The sequence below is a fragment of the Populus euphratica genome, unplaced genomic scaffold, assembly GCF_000495115.2.
Source record: "Populus euphratica unplaced genomic scaffold, PopEup_1.0 scaffold283.1, whole genome shotgun sequence".
Classification (NCBI taxonomy): Eukaryota; Viridiplantae; Streptophyta; class Magnoliopsida; order Malpighiales; family Salicaceae; genus Populus; species Populus euphratica.
Window position 1 is genome coordinate 140,644 of NW_011500162.1, and position 19,753 is coordinate 160,396.

The 19,753-nt window shown below is 30.1% G+C and overlaps 1 protein-coding gene across 1 annotated transcript; it reads right to left on the reverse strand.

The window, feature by feature from the left end:
• Positions 1 to 9,750: 9,750 nt before the first annotated feature.
• LOC105111194 (ABC transporter F family member 1-like) lies at positions 9,751 to 14,674 on the reverse strand. The gene is made up of 5 exons (XM_011006487.1): positions 14,338 to 14,674; positions 13,485 to 13,558; positions 13,170 to 13,380; positions 12,816 to 13,050; positions 9,751 to 11,243 (listed from the first exon to the last, which is right to left on the reverse strand). Exons 1-5 carry the CDS (start codon positions 14,557 to 14,559, stop codon positions 10,186 to 10,188), a joined length of 1,800 nt encoding a protein of 599 aa, XP_011004789.1. The 5' UTR covers positions 14,560 to 14,674; the 3' UTR covers positions 9,751 to 10,185.
• Positions 14,675 to 19,753: the final 5,079 nt, after the last annotated feature.

Sequence of the window (19,753 nt, forward strand, 5' to 3'; positions counted from 1 at the left end):
TTTATTTATAATTTGTACAATTAACCTCCCTATGGTTCGACCCCGGTCTTACCGGGTTATTTATTACTCCGACACTCCTGCACTTGGGAGAAGACATCAATCTTTTAGTCGTGTCAGAAAAGATCTTTCATATTTCCTCTTGGGGCCAACTGCACATTCACCATAAACCCATAGGTTTGTTAAATGTTAATGGTTATTATAATAAGTTGTTGTCTTTTCTTGATCATGCTGTGGAACAAGAATTTCTAACATCTTCTGCACGACAAATCATAATCTCTGCTGCTACTGCTGAACAATTGATTGACCAACTACAATCTTTCATTCCTATAATTGATCCCTTCTTGAGTCGCATAAATTGATCATCTAAAGAAAGCCATAAAAAGCTTAGATTAGATTTGAGTCTTCATTTGTGAATTTTTATGTCTTTTTTTTTTAGTATTGTGTTTTGTTATTTCTTATTTTTGTTTTGTTTAAGTGTGTTTCAGGTTTATCAGTGTTCATTATTTCTGGTGATATCTTCTATATTCTATCTTTCTACCTTAGAACATTGAAGACAATGTCTCATTTTGGTTGGGGGGAGAGGGTAGTAGTTGATAAAAAAAAAATTATTTTCCATTTCATAAAACATGTGCAAAATTGTTGTTACAAGGATGGCAGAGTAAAGGAGATCCTTTTATGACTCTTGAGACGCATCTTAGTAACCATTCTTAATAAGGTCTACCATAATACTTCTTGAAATATTCAGGTTACAAACTCTCGCATTACTATCACTTAATTCTGCTCATATACTAATTTAACATGCATTCTTAAACCTTAATTTTCATACACACACTTTAACATATGATTGTGGGTTGCACATTGGATTATTACACTAATTATATTCTTTTGTTAAAAAGGTAACAACCAAGGGAAAAGGATAGTATATAATTTGAAAAAAAAACAAAAAAAAGAGCAAAAAATGAAATGATGATAATAAAAAGGTAGATAAGTTTGGTTTTGTAGCCTCCCTAACCTAAACAATTAAGCCCGAAGGGGTGTTTTAACACCTAATACCCTAAAGTCAACTGACTTGAGAGCTATTGGCCCAATGCTTGTTACATGGGTTGAGGAGAAAAGCTTACGAAAATCAAACATTGCACTATCTACATATCAGTATCTGCGAACCGAGTTTCTAAACTCGTAAGGGTGTCTCAACACCTAATGCCCTAAAACCAACTGGTCTGGGAGTCATTAGCTGAAAGCTCGTTACATGGGTTAAAGATGCATGGTGTTTTATGTTATATGTGTATATATTTAAAAAAAGAAAAAAAAGAAAAAAATTATAATAATTTCAACCCAAGGAAGTTAACCTTAAACATTAGAACAAACATTTTGTTTTCTTTCATGAAAAGCCCTATAATTATGTGTTAATTTATTGAGGAAAAAAAAATTATTAATATCTTGTTAAGAGGTATTGAGAAGATATATAAATTTAATGAGAGTTTGTTTATGTGGATAAATTAATGAAAGTTGAATGATGAATACCTTGCTTTGTGGAATTTGTAAATTGTTTTTCTATTTTCACACTTTAATTACTAGAGACTAGTAATAAGTTGGTTGGGGGGTGTGATTAGTACTTAAAAGTGTATTTTTTATCAAAGTTTTATGTCATTATTTTGCAATTGAAGTATCAATAACTCCTTAATTAAAGCATGTTTTATAATATTATATCTAATAATATAAGATACCTTTAATTTATGCTAAATATTCATTTTAAATACAGGCCTATCACATAAATGAAAGGATTGATTGATGAATTTAAGAACTGAAATTGGAAGGACAAAGAGATGGCCAAACTTAGAAAAGAGATGCCGGTGCAGTCCAAAGGTAAGACATAGGCCTACAACTTTCATATGGAGCCCAAGATCTAAAAAGGCCATTATCAAGTCCAAATTGTAGAAACAACAAAGAAGCCCGAATCTGTCTTCCAGCCCGAGCACTGTTCGGTATTTTGGCCATATCTGGAGTTCTAGAAGTCCAAATGAGCTGAATTTTTTACACAAGAAAGCTGAGACAATTGCCTACAACTTTCATGTTTGCACCTGGCTCCAGTTTTGACGTTATCAATGACGTTTTGGGCAGACAAGAGAAGATAAGGATTGTCACCAAGTCAAAAGTTGGCCACCCACTTATCAATTAGTCATCAAATCAATAGTTCTCAATTTTGGCCTATAAAAGGAGGCATTTGCCATGCATTTAGGCATCTTGGTTTCCAGATCAAGATCATTCTCTTCCTTTCTCTCTTTGTATTTTTTATGCTTTGTTTTCATTAATATTAAGTTTATGCCTTTCATTTCCTTTCCTTTACTTAGTTAACTTTTATGTTCTTATTTTGTTTATCTATTTTGCTTTCTTTCATTATGTCTAGCTAAGTTAGTTATGTCAAGGTGAAAAGGTTACACTAATGGTGTAAGAATAAGTATAGTGTAAACTTAATATGGACTTTAATGTTTGATACTAACATGTTTTATATTTGTTATCTTGTTCACTCTTTAATACTTTGCTTGTTAAATGATTAATCTTGATTTATGTTGTATAACACTTGGTACAACAAATGCTTGGCACTTTCATAGCCCATAATGTATGGTATAACCGACACCTGAGCTATGAAAGGAACTTGATTTGTTGTTAACATAAGTTATAATCATGAATGTTTGACGAGATTTACAAGTATTAGCATTAATTGAATAAGATGACTAATGTAATCATGTTAACAATATATAATCTGATTGGAACCTCCTTTGTGTGTGGTTTCCAATTCAATAATAAGAGTTTATACTATACTTGTTTGATATACCATTAGTGGAACCTCTAACCTTGACATTTGTTATTATTATTGTTTAATCCTTACTTTAATATTTCATCTCTAAGTTCTCATCATCATCATCTTCTTCTTCTTCTCTTTCTTTATTATTATAGTTGTTATAGTTATTATTGTTATTGTCATTGTTGTTATTATTGTTATTAATATTATTATTGTTGTTGTTTTTATTATTATTGTTGTTGTACTATTGTCTTTTATAATTTGTATAATTAACCTCCCTGTGGTTCGACCCCGGTCTTGCCGGGTTATTTATTACTTCGACACTCCTGCACTTGGGAGAAGACATCAATCTTTTAGTCGTGTCATTGTTGTTTATAATTGTTATTTATAATTTGTACAATTAACCTTCATGTGGTTCGACTCCGGTCTTGCCAGGTTATTTATTACTTCGACACTCCTACACTTGGGAGAAAACATCAATCTTTTAGTCGTGTCAATACCTTTAATTTATGATAAATGTTCATCTTAAATTCAGGTCTATCATATAAATAAAATGATTGATTTATGAGTTTAACTAATGAAATTGAGAAGACAAAGAGAGGGATAAGCTTAGAAAAGAGATGTTGATTCAGTCCAAACTGAAATACTGTTCAATCATTAGGTCATATCTGAAGCTATAGAACTTTGATTTGGGTTTACTCTATATGGATGGAAAGCTAATACATAGGCCTAAAACATTCATGGGAGTTCAAGATTTAAAAAGATTGTTTTCAAGTTCAAATTGTAGCAATAACAGAGAAGTCAAAATTTATCTTGCAGCCCAAATACTATTTAGTTTTCAGCCCATATCTCAAGTTCTAGAAGTCTAAATGACCTTAATTTGTTTTTGTTGGAAAGATAAGATAATTTTCTAGAACTTTCATAAAGATAGTATATTCAAATTCTAATGTTAGCAATGATGTTTTGTTCAGACAAAAAGATAAGGATTGTCACCAAGTCAAAATACGGCCACCCATTCAACAATTAACAATAAATCAATAGTTTCAAAAACAAATTCCTATAAATGGAGGTGTTTGTCATGCATTTAGGCATCTTGGTTTTCAGATCAAGATCATGTTCTTGCTCTTTTTCTTTATATTTTTGTAATGCTTAGGTTTTGTTTATATTAATCTTTTGTTTATACTTTTCATTTCATTTCCTTTACTTAGTTAGCTTATATTTTTTTATGTTCTTATCTTGTTTGTTTATGTTTCTTTCTTTCATTATGTTTAGTTAAATTTATTATATCAAGGTGAAAAACTTACACTATTGGTGTAAGAATAAGTATAGTATAAACTCAACATGGACCTTAATGTCTAATACTAACATATTTTGTATTTATTATTTTATTCACTCTTAATACTTTGCTTGTTAAATGATTAATCTAGATTTATGTTGTATAACCTTTAGTATAACAAATACTTCACATTTTCATAGCCTAACTATATGGTATAACTGATAATTGTGCTATGAAAGGAACTTGATTTATTATGAACTTAAGTTATAATCATGAATACCTGATAATATTTACAAATATTAACTTTATTTGAATAAGATAACTAATGTAATCATGTTAATAATTTATAATCTGATTGAAACCTTCTTTATATGTGATTTCCAGTTAAGTAATAAAAAGAGTTTATACTATACTTATTTGAAATACCATTAGTGGATCCTCTAACCTTAATAATTATTTTATCCTTGCCTAATCCTTACATTAATCTTAAATCTTAAACTCCTCTTCAATTCATCATCATCATCCATTTATAATTTATATAGTTAACCTCCTTATGGTTTAATCTTGGTCTTTCATGGTTATTTATTACTTAGACACTGCTACATTTTAGAGAAGACATCAATCTTATGGTCATGTCATTTTTTATCATTGCCTCCTTTTTGTAATAATTTTTGGACCTCATTAATTTTAATTTTCCTATAAGCATATATGGCTCCAAAAGTAGGAAGATCAGGTTTATGATTGGGGTGCGCCATATACAAATTAAAAATATACAAAAAACTAAAACATTTAGGGGAAACTATTATAGATCAAGACGTATAATTATTGTAGATTGTAATAATTTCACAAGTTTTTTTTTTATTTTTAGCTTTATTTTTTTCAATTGGGTTGATTTAGGATCAAACTTCGTGGCTTGCATAGGTTTGCTTGTGAGGTTCTTATAGTGTTGAGGAAAAAAATCTATCAATCATTTGTTGCTTAATATGGCAAGAAAAAAATTGATTGCATTGATTAAAATAATTTAATCGGTAGGGATAAAATTTGAAATTGGTACAAATATCTAGCTCCTTTTTTTCCTAACCAAAGACTAAAGTGAGAAAAATATGCTTTCTCCAAGCTTTGAAGGTAGCTTCTTCTTTTTTTTTTTGTATCGTTGGAATCTTCTCGACGAGAACTTTGCTATAGAACAACATATGATAACTTTAACTCTTAAGTGTGACTCTAACATCCATTTTTCTTTTCTTTTATTTTCTCTCTCTTCTCTCCTCGACTTCCATTTTTAACTTTCTCCAAAATAACATTGCCTAAGTCTCTCATAAAATAACAATGTGGCCTACGATTTGTCTTTTATGTTAGATTTGTCGTCATTCTTTTTATTACTATTTACTTTGTATTTTGTATTTTTTTAGTTGATTGTTTTTCAATTATCCTTCAATATTGAACTGGTTAGGAATTAGGCTTTGTAATTTTTTTTTATTCCCCTTCTATAGGGTAATCTTGATTTCATAATACAAGTCTTAAGTCTGAAAGGTTGACTCGAGTTGACTTGGGGTTTTTGTCCTTTTTTAATTGATTTTTTTTATTTCATCTCTTAATATTTGGTTAGTTGTAGATTATACTTTGTAGCTTTTTTAAATTGAATTTCAATGAGATTATATATGTCTCATGATCTGAATCGCAAATTTAATAGGTTAACCCAAGTTAATTTGAATATTTTTATCATTTTTTTAAATGATTTTTTTTAGTTTAATCCTTCAATATTAGATTAATTGAGAATTGAGTTTTTAAATTTTTATCATTTTACTTTCTGTGAGGTTATCTCGTTGTCATGACCGGGTCATAGGTTTATTAAGTTACCCAAGTTGACTTGAGTTATTTTTTTATTTTTTTTTAATTGATTTTTTTTATTTTTATCATTCAATGCTGGGTTGATTCGGAATTGAATTTTATAATTTTTATCGATTTTTTTTATTAGATTATTCTTATAACACAAATCATGAAATTTGCAGATTAACCAATGTCATCTTAATCAATACAATATGTCATCATCTTAATACTAAAAAACAAATGTTGTCAATATATCACTATCTCAATATTTATAAAAAAAAATGTCATCCAATATACATTATTTTCTGAGTCCATAATTAATATATTTTTTACTAAAAAATATATTAGTAATATCTTTATATTTTTTATGTCTAGAAAAAATAAAATTCAATCTACATCATGGTGCAAGGCCAAAAATCTAGTTATATTTTGAAATGGTTGCATTAAGGAATAATAGATAATAAATTCAAATCATTACCAAAAAAGAGGAACTGAGATGGAAGAAAGATAAATTTTAATTTGTTTATGGGTGATTTTGATATATTATATACAAGGATGGTATGGGTTTTTTTAGTTTAAATTTAGAAAATATAGTTAATTTAGTATTCTAATAAATAAAAAATATTCTTTTAAATAGAAACTAGGGCATGCATAATGAAAGATATTTGCACTATTGAGGCAGTGCATGATGCGTCCTACAACAACCCTATGGTAGCTTTCAGTGCACCATTTTGTCTTCACCCCTTTCTATCCCAAGGCAACGTACATGGCTAAAAAAACTTTTGGTTTGGTTTTGGTAACTTTTTTTTTTTACTCTCCACCTCGGTTTTATTGCTTGCTAAGTAATCTTTTAATTTATTTTTTTTATATTTGGTTTATATTTTTTTTAATTTCATTATTCTTTAATTTTTTTTCATCTATCATATTTAGTCACCATTTTTTTATTATTATTTTTTAGTTTTTAACCTTGTATTCTTATTTTTTAATTTTGTCCCTTGTTATTTTTTAATTTCATCCTTAATTATTTTATTTTATTTAATTTTTATTCTAGATACGATAATCATTATTGTTTTGATTTCTTTTGGTTTTATTTTTTAATTTTGAATGATAGAGAATTTTGCTTCAAGAGTTTTTTGTATTTGCTTTCTATGAGGTAACTCAATCTCATAAATTGAGTCACGGGTTTGAAAATTAGTTCAATTTAACTTTATTCCTTTTATAGGTCTTTTTTAAATTAATTTTTTTTTAATTTCATCATTTAAATAAAATTATCTCGTTCTCGTATCTTGTATTATATATTAGTCAAGTTAACCATGGTTGACTCGGGTATTTTTTTTATATTTTGTAATTGATTTTTCTTTATGTAGACTTATATTATTTTAGTTCGCTTAAGAGTTGACTTTTATTGTTTTATTCAAATGTTTTTGTGTGAGATTATCTTTGACCTCACAACTAGATCATGAATTTGACATGTTAACTTGAGTCAAGTCTTTTTATTCTTTTAAAAAAAAAAATTTCAAATCATCATTTACCATTTGATTTGCAGGTGATTAAGCTTTTAATTTTTTTTTTCTCTCTCTTTATAAGGTTATCTCATTATCATTTATTTTTTACTTTGTTATTAAATGATATCTTTGAGATCATTGAAAAATATTTTAAGAATATATTTTTATACTATTGGCAAGCATTTAAATTTTTTTTATTAGTCTTTTTTGTTTTGCTTTTTTTTATTGTTATTGACCTTTTTTTATTACAATGTTATTAAATTAAATGACTTTATTGAACACATTTAAATCTATGACTTGAGTCTTAAGTTTTTCTTTCTCTATTTGAGCATCCTTTTTATGTGCTAGGGAAATTTTAGTTCGGCTTGAGATATAGTATAAGCCACAAATCTAGTTATTGAAAACTCTAAAAGATATGGCATTTTCACCAAAGAAACAATATTCACACACTCACATATTACTGTGGGCTCGTTGTTTATTTTTTTATTAATTTATTTTGATCTTCAAAGTTTTATTTAGAAAAATTTGATCATAATTGAAAATCAATTGCTTTTGATTTTTTAAATACAAGTGGAATCGAAAGAAAATAATCAAAATGAAAAGGGTGCAAAAAATAAGTGTTCTAGATTTTTGGTGAAAAATACTCTTAGGTCCTCCATCTTTAAAAATAATACAATTTAGATCCCTTTAAGTTTCAAAAAATAAATTTTGATATAAAATTTTATTTTTTTTATTTTTTATTTCCTAATTTGAGAGTGAGAGACAGAGATTATCAGATTTTATTAGTAGAGAGATAATCAATATTGACATTAATTTTGACCATAAAAATAATAGATCTTTATATTAATGGGTTTCATTTGATAGAGTTCTACTTTGTTGTTTTTTCACCATAAAATTTCCTAAAAACATATCTAAGCTCAAGAAAATTTTTAGTTTTGGATTGATATTGGGTTTGTGTGTGTGTGTGTGTGTGTGTTTTAGGGTTATTTATGTTTTTTTTTTAAATGCTTACTCTTTTCTAAGTGTTATAAATCAAAAATAGATTGAAAATGAGTTTTTAGATAAAAAAAAATATAAACCTCATTTTTTAACCATCATAGTTCCTATAATCTAGGGAAGACCACATGACATAATCTAGGAAAGACCACATGATGTGTCATCTAAAATTTTTTATTTAAAGAAATAATGAGGCTAACAAAATATCATCCAATCAAATTTCATTTTTTTTTTATATATATATATATATAAAAAAGAGCATGCATGCATGCATGCCTTTTCTAAATGGGTCAAGTTGCTTCTTTTTTTTTGTAATTTTTCATTTTAAAACAAATTGTGGTTTTTTTTAAATATTTTTTTAAATAATTTTTTAATTTATATTTAAATTAATACCCTCTCAAATTTTTTATTTTTTTATTTAACCTTTTTAAAATAGTTTTTTAATTATTTTATATATATTTAATTTAAAAAATATTTTGATTAAGCTATACTTGTATTTTTATGCTTCATATAAGTGAGATTTATTTAGAGAAAATATATTTATATTTGGATAGTATTTTCAATAAGTGCAACTTCCAAGAATTATTCAGCTATAATTTTTATATATATATAATGTGAGATTTATTTAGATAAAATATATTTTTACTATAATTTGATTAAATAAAAAATTAATTTTGATAAACTATTCATTAACAATCAATTTTCATTCATGGTTAATAATTTTTTTATTGAAAATAATATTTAACTGGGAAGTCAAATCCAAATCAGAATATAATCAATCCATACACTCCTCGATGTTGAAAACTGTTAAAACCTGCCCAAAGCCCAGGCCATTTACACCATGGAAAACAAATTTACTTCGAAGAGAGCAAAAAAAAAGGATGTCTTATTATTTTTTTTATTTTTTTTATTTTATTTTTATTTTAACATGGTCACATATATTAAATGACAGATTTTATAAAATATCCTTATTATTTTTAGAAAATATAACCTTTATAATAGGAATAATTATGTTAGAGATTATATAAATCCTACAAAAATAAATACACCATTATCTATAATTTTTTTTAATACATCTTATTTTAATTTTAATTTTAAATCAAGTATTATTTAACTTTTATCTTTTAGGGTTTAAAATTAAAAAATCCAAAAATTTTATTTTTTATGGTTTAAAATTAAAAAATCCAAAAATTTTAAGAAAATTTGAAGCCTCGGAATAGAAAACCCAACATGCTCCTCCTCCTACTCCTTGAGACTTGTGAGGTTAAGGGCGACTCCATGTGACATCTAATAGTGTAATTATGATCCAGCCCCCTCCTTTAAAGCGCACAAAGCCCAGCTTATAAAATCAAGTGGAACATTTTATTACCATCATGCAGATGCAAATCCAGTAGGCGACACCAAAACTTTAAAAGCGGAATAAAAGTAGCATAGGGAAGAAAGTAGCATAACATGTTTTTCAGAGTACACATGTAACAAGAGGATCACATCAGCATCGCCTCTGAACTAAATAAATATTGTCACATACCACCACCTTGGTAAAGGACCAAGTCTAGCAGTAGATCGCCAATCGTAATTAAAGAAAACAGAAATAATACTCCCTAGTAACCGAGCAAAGGATACGATGAACATTTGGCTCGAAACAATAAACAAGCCCCTTGTCACCCATCCCCTCCTCTCTACAAGCTGCTTTCTTCATCCTGGGGAAACTAAAATCACCCACTCGGCCTCGTGATACTCAACCACTATCCGAATCTGTCCCTGTGATCCAACTCAACTCAATCAGACAACCTTGCCTTCATCTTGAGGTGAGCCTTGAAGTCCATAATGTCGCCCTCCCACCGGGTAACAGCCTGATTCTCACATACCCATATCTCCTGCGCTACCTGGTTTATGAGCCTGAAATCATGGCTAACAAGAACCAGACCCCCATCCCACTCATTCAATGCCTCCGCCAGGGAGTCGATGGTCTCAATATCCAAATGGTTGGTTGGCTCATCCAGAAGCAGCATGTGGGGTTGCCTAAATGCCAGCCAAGCAAAAATCACCCTGCTCCTCTGCCCATCTGACAAATTATTCATGGGCATCACCTGGGCCTTGCCTGTCAACCCAAACTTCCCAATCGCTGCCCTCATTTTTTCTTCCTCATTCCCTGGATACTCTCTTATCATAAAAAGCAGAGCAGATAATTCCAGGTCTAGTTTCTCAGTCAAGTGTTGATGAAATTGCGCAATCCTCAAGTGATTGTGCCGGCGAACCATGCCATCTAAAGGAACCAAGTCACCCGTCATTAGCTTCAGCAAGGTACTCTTTCCAGCTCCATTGGGGCCAACCAGCGCAACCCTAGAGTCCAGATCGACACCAAAGTCAAGATTCTTATAAATAAGGTTATCAGGCGTGTAGCCAAAGGTTACTTCAACAAACTGAAGCACGGGTGGTGGGAGCTTCCCCACATCAACAAAGCGAAAGACCAGAACATGGTCTCTCACAACCCTTTCTGTAAGCCCACCACGTTCCATTTTAGCAAGAGTTTTCTCCTTGCTCTGCGCCTGACGAGCTAACTTTGCTGACCCATGCCCAAATCGGGCAATATACTCCTTCATGGAAGAAATCTGATCCTGCTCCCATTTGTACTGTTTCATCTGGTTTTCTTCCAGTTCAGAACGAGTCTGAACATACTGATCATAGTTACCAGTGTAGATTTTCAATTTCTTGTTTTGCATGTGGATAATGTTTGTGCAGACACCATTCAAGAAATCCTGAGAGTGAGAAACCACAACTAGAATGCGTTCAAAGTTCTTTAAAGTTTCCTCCAACCAGACACAGGCTTCAAGGTCTGTCACAACATAAAAGAATTGATCATTAACAAGAAACTTTTGCAGATTTCACAAACCCCTTAAAACTCCTCCCAGGCCATTCTTCTCCCAATATATGAGAACTGAACTTTAAAGAGTCAAACACACTTGTGTGCCAACAAACAAGGAAAATAGCATGAAAAGTAACTAACATAAAATTGTTAGATGGTCATAACTTTCAACATTTCACCCAACATAATAAAACTCAATTCGGTATACTGTCTGCCACACAAGCTGAAAAATAAAGTCCCCATGCTAACAAACATCAACAGGAGAATTCCAAAAAGTTTTGCATTATCTGAAAATAAATGAATTTCCTTGCTTTTAGTCATGGCAAATAAATCACGTGAGTTTGGCCCAAGTCCTCCATGTTTTCACTGAAACAAATGTCACAGGATTGGAACTAATTGTCTGTTTTGAAAAATTCAAGTGAAGAGTTGAATTCAAATCTTCTATAGAAATGAGTAAAAAGTGCAGATGTTGATAGAAGTAAATAGTTGTCCAATAGTTTGGTGTTCAAATTTCTTTTTTCCCCCTTATTGTTGACCACAAATGGGATTAAAAATACTTGCAAAACAGAACCCCTTTTTATGAATATATTTCTGTCGCATGGTGTGTGACCATTCAACGGTAATCCACATGAAATCAGACCCTTCAAGGTTGAATTTCAATTGGGTGGAAATCAACGTGTAGAGCTGAATTTCCTAGAAAATCCACACTTCCAAACATAAAAATTTGATGTCATATAGAATTGTAAGTTAGAATGTGCAGAGAAGAGTTGGAAACTGGTAAAAAGAAAGACAAACAATCTATGATTCAGAATATGTCAGTCATTATACGCCTTAAGTTCTTGGATAGATCCAACTCAACTAATAAATCCAATAGAATTGAATTGAAATCATTACTGTAACCAATATTCTAAACAGGCTGTAACAGGTCATGATTTCAAGTTACATGTGGACCTGTCACTGATGTTTTTGTAGATTTTTGAATGAAGAAAATCAAAGGGCTTATAAGGATGTGCATGCAAAATTCACACTTCTTAGGAGAGTTCAGACAGAAAACTTAAGAATCTTCCCAGAACAACTTGCATTACGGAGCTTTTTTTCTTTTTAATATTTGATAGTTTTTTTGACTTCTCATGATACAGTGTCATGGATAAAGGATTCACATCTCATGCTCAATAGGACAGGACATAGTATAGTTTTCTTATCTTGAGTTTTGCTTTCTGTGTCATGGATAAAGGATTCACATCTCACGCTCAATAGGACAGGACATAGCATAGTTTTCTTATCTTGAGTTTTGCTTTCTTTTCCATCAAGTAGGGTGTTGTGGTCTCCTAAATGTACTTGCAAACATTCAAGGCAAGAACAGATTTTAAATCCAAAAAATCCTAGTCCAGTTTAACATGCAGAAGAAAAATAATGGCATGTACTTACAAACTCACAAATCCCTAGAGAGTTTTTCTTTTCTCAAAAAAACAAAGTAGCCAAAATACCACACAAGAGATTTGGAAAATGTAATGAGCAAACATCAGTGCTAGGGGAGCTTACCAAGATGATTGGTTGGCTCATCAAGTAAGAGGACAGTTGGGTTCATGAACAAAGCCCGAGCTAATGCAATCCTCATTCTCCAGCCACCAGAAAAATCTCGAGTTTTCTTTGCTTGCATTTGCTTGTTAAATCCAAGACCAAACAAAATTTCAGCAGCACGTTTCTCTGCAGTTGCCACATCCATGGCCTCCAAACGCTCATAAACACGATCAAGAGCTTCTCCACCTCCATCATCCTATATCCAAGCCAAGCCAAGCCAAAATAAATGATCAATCACACATGGAAGTCACAATAACATACATCATTCACATGTTCTGAAATACACCAAAATTATTTTTAGTCACAAGGAAATACCTGTGCAGCCAAGGCCTCTGCTTCTTTCTCCAACTCCAACCTCTCCTCATCACAGCTTATCACAGCCTCAAGTGAAGACATGTCAGAAGCTTCAATCTCCCTGGTGAGGTGATATATGTCCATGTGCTCTGGAATTGGAAGCTCTCGACACCCTATTGCAGCTAGGAGTGTTGATTTCCCACATCCATTTAAACCAAGCAATCCATATCGTCTGAAGTACAAAATGATGAACAGATGGGGAAAAAAATTGAATGAATTTCTTTTTCAATATGAAGTTCTATGACACATGCACCAATTAGGTAAGAATATGCAAACCTGCCATAGTTTAGCTCCAGCTCAGAATCAACAATGAGATCATGTCCATGAAAAGTAACTGACAATGATTCAATCTGCAATGAAGATCTAAGTTATTTTCCATAACATTACCTTTTGAACCAAGATTTCAACTCTATACAAATAAGCAATAAAAAAAACCCTCATCACTTGATATTACCTCCTCCAAGGAATCCCAGAAGGGTGAACAATAGCTTATATTCATTCAGAAAAGAAAATTTTTAGTCTATACATTGCATGTTCACGGTTGCCAGAATGCACTGATGACAGACACAGCTGCTCGCACAGGCACTTGTCTAGGTACACCAAGCTAGCAACAATAAGCTAATGGTGAGACTAAATTATAATTCTGGTGTGATGCGTGCAAGACTAGCAATCATATAACATAATATATCCTTTGGAATATATCAATTGAAGAAACTGCACGTTAATATATCTATTAAAATATCGCAGGGCATTTGATTTAATATCTATATGATCAGAATCACAATCAGAAATACAAAAAAAAAATCAAAATAATTATCTTTAGATATTGAAAGCAAGATATGGCAATTGGAGACACTCTTACAGCTAACCAATTAACCCTTACAATAAGCTCTTGCAGCTTAGAATTAGAGAACCATCTAAAAGAACCTTGAGAAAAAAAATGGTGCGATCAAATTAATTAAGGAGCCTAATAAAAAAATTAAGTAAAAACCTGCGTTATAATCAACATCTAACAAGACTTAGAAAAAAAAAAGGTCAATAAAACATAAAAATAAATCAACCAACCAATCAATCTATATATATATAGATTAAGCTTTATTATTTAAAAAACAAAAATCAACAAACATACGCGGATATCTCTGGAAAGAGGATGTGAGCATAGGACGCCAGTACAAGTCCGATCGGAAACCTGAAGAGCTCCAACTCCATTCGACAACTTATCAACAACTCCATTCTGCGAATCGGCAGCCGCCGCTGCTTTTGAGGAGGTTGCAGCTGCTTTTCCACCTCTCTTGGCAGCGGCCGCCGCCTTCTTTTGAGCAGCCTTCTTCTTGCTGGCGTCGGAAACCATGGTTATATCAAGTAATTGGAGAGAGAGGGATCTAGGGTTTGGTTTTGAACAGATGTTACGGTTGTGTAATAGAAAACCCGTATAGGAGGGTTATGGGTGAGAGAGGGTTTGAGGAGAGCCGATGATCTAAATATTTATAGACGATTGGTAGACACGTGTACGGTTGTTTACTATTCTTTTTAACGGCAGATTAGAAGAAGTTAGCGCTTGTTGTCATGTTCAGGTTTTCTTCAGTTCCGTGCCTAAATGCAACTCGTGACTGTTTGGTATGTGAATGTGTTAAAATTGGATTTGTTTAAGCTTTTTTCGTCATAAAACAATGGTACGATCAATTTATATTAGGTTTTGTTATCGAAACGTTATGGTGATAGCTAAATCCTTCTCGAAAAATATTTATATTATTGGTGTGTTGTTCAGGTTAGTTTTTTTAATATAAAAAATTATTTAAATATTATTAATATAGTTTTTAATAAAAAAATATTAATTATGATATAATGGAGTATATTTTTTAAAATATTAATATGTCAATATATTGAATAATATTTTAAAAAATATTAAGATGTCTATATGTTGAACCAATTTAAGTTAAAAAGAAAATTAAAATAATTATAAAAACCAATTCCTAATCAATTTAATATTAAAAAATAAAATTAAAAAATAAATTAAAACGATGTAACAAATCAATCTAAATTAACTTATGAAAAACTATGACTCGGATCATGAAATCAAAATAACCTCATTAAAAGCAAATAAAAAAAATACAAACCCAATTAAAAGTATATTCAATAAAAAAAAATATAGTCAACATAAGCCAACTTGTCAAACTTGCAATGTAGGTTATGAAATTGGATAACTCCATGGAAAACAAATAAAAAAATATAAAGTCTAATTTTTAACCAATTTAATTTTAAAAGATGAAATTGAAAAAGAAAATCAATTAGAAAAAATAAACTAAAAAACAACTTGAGGCAACTCATGTTAATTAGTTAAATCTACAACTTGAGTCATAAAATTAAGATAAATTAATATAAAGATGTCAAAAAATAAAACATTTAATGCATACCAGATGAAACACTTTTAAAATATTTAAATGATGACATGTTTGATGACATTTTAAAAAATAAAATTGAGACGATAACTTATTAGATTGACTTAAATCAACTATGATTAATCTCTAAAATTTATAATTTAGGACATGAGATGGGCAATGACCCCATAAAATCCTTATTGAAATAAATTATAAAGGGTAGTTTTAAAGAACCAAATATTAAAGGTCAAAAAAAAAAAGTCAATTTAAAAAAAAAGATGTAACAAAAGTGGCTCTAACAAATCTATATTGGTGGTTGGCATTATACCTCAGGCCAGACCAAATTTTTCTAAACACTAACAAAGAAAAACATTAAGGTGATAATAGAGTTTATAAAAAAGCAATATAAAATAGAGATTTCATTCATTAAGTCGATTGGGTTTAATAAGCATGGCTAATCTAATAAATGTTTTTTTTAAGCAATCCTAATTTAATAGTATGAAAAATAAAGTAAACCCAGACAGATCTTCTAAACCTAGGTTAATCATCCAAATTCATGACCTGTGAAATCCTAGACCCAAACTCAATTAAAAAGCCTAATTGCTAACCAAATTAACATTAAATGATAAAATTAAAAAAATGATTAAAAAAATTTGCTAAAGAAAAAAATAATAAAATAATAAAGATCAAATATGATAGAAAAAAATTAAGAAGGATGAAATCATAAAACAAAACTAATTTTAAAAATCACCTAATTTTAGAAAATAACAATAACAAAAATGTGGGCTAATTTGAGAGATGAAAAAATTGAAGGGTGGATGAAATTAAAAATAATTTTCAAATTGAAATAATTTATTCAAATAAAAAATACAAATAAAATAATAAGAAATAAATTTAAAAAAAAATTGAAAAGCTACTTTGAAGTATTTTAAGGACAACACTTACTTTAAGGAGGGGAGAAAGAGAGGAAAAAAAAGTCTTACCGATACCAAATTAACAAGGATTACAATACATATATTACCTAAAGAAGGAGGCACCACTAAAACAAATAAAAATAACACTAAGAAAGGTTGCTTTTGATCATTGGTAATTGCCATACACTCTGTTTAAAGATAATATGGTGACTCATACACTAGAATATATGTTGCACGCACCAAAATTAACATTTTTATTGCATTGGACAAAGAAAATATAATTTGAAGTATAATACTTTTTCATAAAATTTGAATTTATAGGCTTTAAAAAATCTCTTTCACCTATATCTAATAAAATAAGAGCTCTTCTGAAAAAATACATTCTTGACTTTATAAAAAGCTTTATAATTAGGTGCTCATTTGTTTTAATCCTTTTTAAGAATCAGTTAAAAAAATTTCAACACCAAATCTCTTCCATGAAATTCTTGAGTTTGTATTTTCTTATCAAAAGTTGTAGTCATTCTCCTTTGATATAGTTGTCTATGGAAAATTATAGCCAGTCTTATCTCACTGATAAAATCCAGTTATTCATCCTGATTTTTGGTCTATTCCGACTTTTTTATCTTTGTTTCTTTTAACAATTTTAGAAAAGATATTTCAATTTCTAAAAACATCACCATATCTATGCCATATACTAAGGAATACAAGGTTGCACATATTGTTGTTCTAACAATAGTTTGGTATCTATACAACTTATATGAAAACATTAATTTCATGCTAGTCAAAGTTTTTATAGGCGATAAGTATTTTTTAGGATAATTTTTTTATATTCTTATTTGCTGTTTTCACTGCTGCATTTATCTTCAATTGATAAAGTGAGGAATTCAAGTGCTTAATCTTTCATTATTGGCAAAGATCTTAAATAACCTTGCTATTAAAATTATAAGCATTACCAATTAAGAGTGCCTTAACAAACCATACTACCAAGTAATATCTTTTTCAATAAGTCCATGAATTATTTTTTGTGTGACATGAGCATAAACAGTCGCCTCGATTGAATTTATAAAGTAACCAATTTTAACTAAAACAAATCAATATCCATTACTTTCTTAAAGATTTATCGTGTTAATTGTTAAAGAATAACATAAATTATATTCTGAAACTTCACCTAACAGTTTAAGCTATTAGATTGAGATGGTTCTCGACTTTGATAAAGTGTTGGATATTATGATACCAGAGCTTCATATCCTCTTCCATTTCACTCAAGCAACAACAATATGCAGGGGAAATCTTTATCTCAATATTCACAAGTTAGATCTTCACCTTACCCCTAATTTAAGTCATCAAAGCTAGTGTACCTAGTGCATCTGTAATTGATTTTTGTTTCTACTCAAATGAGCAAATCTAGTCTCTTTAAAATGAGCTGCTAGTTTAATGAGGTGTTCTTGGTAAAGCTTTAGTTTCATCTTTCTTTCTTTTTTGGCCTTTTGACTTTCCTCTCCAAAACAGCCTCTAACGTCTAGCCAATGAATACATGTTTTGTATTATATTATGTTAATGGTACATTCAAACTTTAATTCAATTGTTATTGGATACTATTTAATGATGGATGAAATGAGTATTGCAATTATTCCATTATAGGAAACATTGGTAGCCCCCATCAAATAAAACCAATGATTGAATTTAGTCTTTCCTTTTCTAATTGATAATAAACAAGTATTATTCTTACTTCACGTAATGTCTGTTTGTTTGTTTTTATGTAAACGTTAAGTCATGCTTGTTGGTCATAAATGAAGAATTTTTAGAGATAGTGATGAAAATCACAACGTAATTCTTATGGTGTAGAATGCTGCTTTATATAAACAACTATTATAATCTAATAATAACAGTACAAGCTCTATAAGTAAAGATATTTAAGATTCTATACATACAACTAATCAACTCCTATATAACGTCTTGATTTCCATGGATTGCTCCTTGATGCTTGGAGTGATTATTGCTCTTTGATGCTAGGAGTGATTTTCTGTTTGATTGTTGCCTTGATTATCTCTAGAGTATAATGTGTTATTATCACTAACATCACCCATCAAGTCAAGCGTAGTTGGCAACACACGAAGCTTGGATCAAAACAGTAGAAACAAGGTTTTGGATGGACTTTTGGTAAAGATGTATGATATTTGTAAGGTAGATGGTACATGTTTAACTATCAATATACCATTGCAGACTAATTCTCTAACAAAATGAACATTAATATCAATGTGTCTAGACCTTAATTAAGTACTAGATTCCTAGTCATGAAAATGGCATTGGTGTTGTCACATAGTAAAGTCGGCTGTGCTGTTAGTTAAATACATAAATCATGAAGAATGTTTAGCAACCATTTAACCTCAGCTGCAATGAGTGCCAATGCTTTATATTCTAATTTTGCTGAAGATCTAGAGATTGTGATATGCTTTTTAAAGTTCCATGAAATCAAATTGTCACCTATAAAAATTACATACCCTGATATTAAGCGACTGGTTTTTGGACAACTAGCCCAATCAACATCTAAAAAAGCCGAGATGTTGAGATGACTTGATGGACCGATGCTGAGGGTTAAATGGAGAGTTCCTTTAACATATCTGAGAATTTTTTACAACCTAAAAATGTGATTCTCTTGGTGCATGTATGAATTGGCTTATTGAATTTACTACATATGTAATATCCAGCCGGGTAATAGTGAGATATTGTAACGAACCAACATGAGATTGATAGGTTGTTGGTGAATGAAATAGAGGACCATCAGAAGTTAAATAATGGTAAACAATCATTGGTGTTGCTATTAGATTTGAATCATGAAAATCGGTCCGGATAAGAATATCTCTTGCATACTTCACTTGGTTAAGAAACAGTCGCCATGGAGAATGAGTGACTTCTAAACCTAAAAGATAATTTAGATTGCTAAGGTTCTTCATAGAAAACTCCCACTAGAGCTTGTGAATGAAAGTGTCAATAAGAGATACATTGTTTTTGGTGATGACAATATCATCCATGTATAAGAATAAATAAATTATGTCATTGTCTAATGAATGAATAAATAAACTGTAATATGTTATGCTGCAAGTGAAACCAATTATGAGTAAAAAATTGTTAAAGCAATTAAACCAAGCTCTTTATGCCTGTTTCAAACCATAGATGACTTTTTTTTAAACGACAAACATGGTGTGGATGAGAAGTATCAATATAGCCAATTGGTTGTTCCATAAAAGTATTT

What these genes read in the sequence shown, in the direction of transcription:
- LOC105111194 (XM_011006487.1), bottom strand. Translation starts at nt 14,559, where the DNA reads ATGGTTTCCGACGCCAGCAAGAAGAAGGCTGCTCAAAAGAAGGCGGCG. An exon ending in CTGGAGCTAAACTATGGCAG is followed by an intron (nt 13,381 to 13,484) that starts GTTTGCATATTC and finishes TTTGTACTTCAG; the next exon opens with ACGATATGGATTGCTTGGTT. An exon ending in TGAGCCAACCAATCATCTTG is followed by an intron (nt 11,244 to 12,815) that starts GTAAGCTCCCCT and finishes ATGTTGTGACAG; the next exon opens with ACCTTGAAGCCTGTGTCTGG.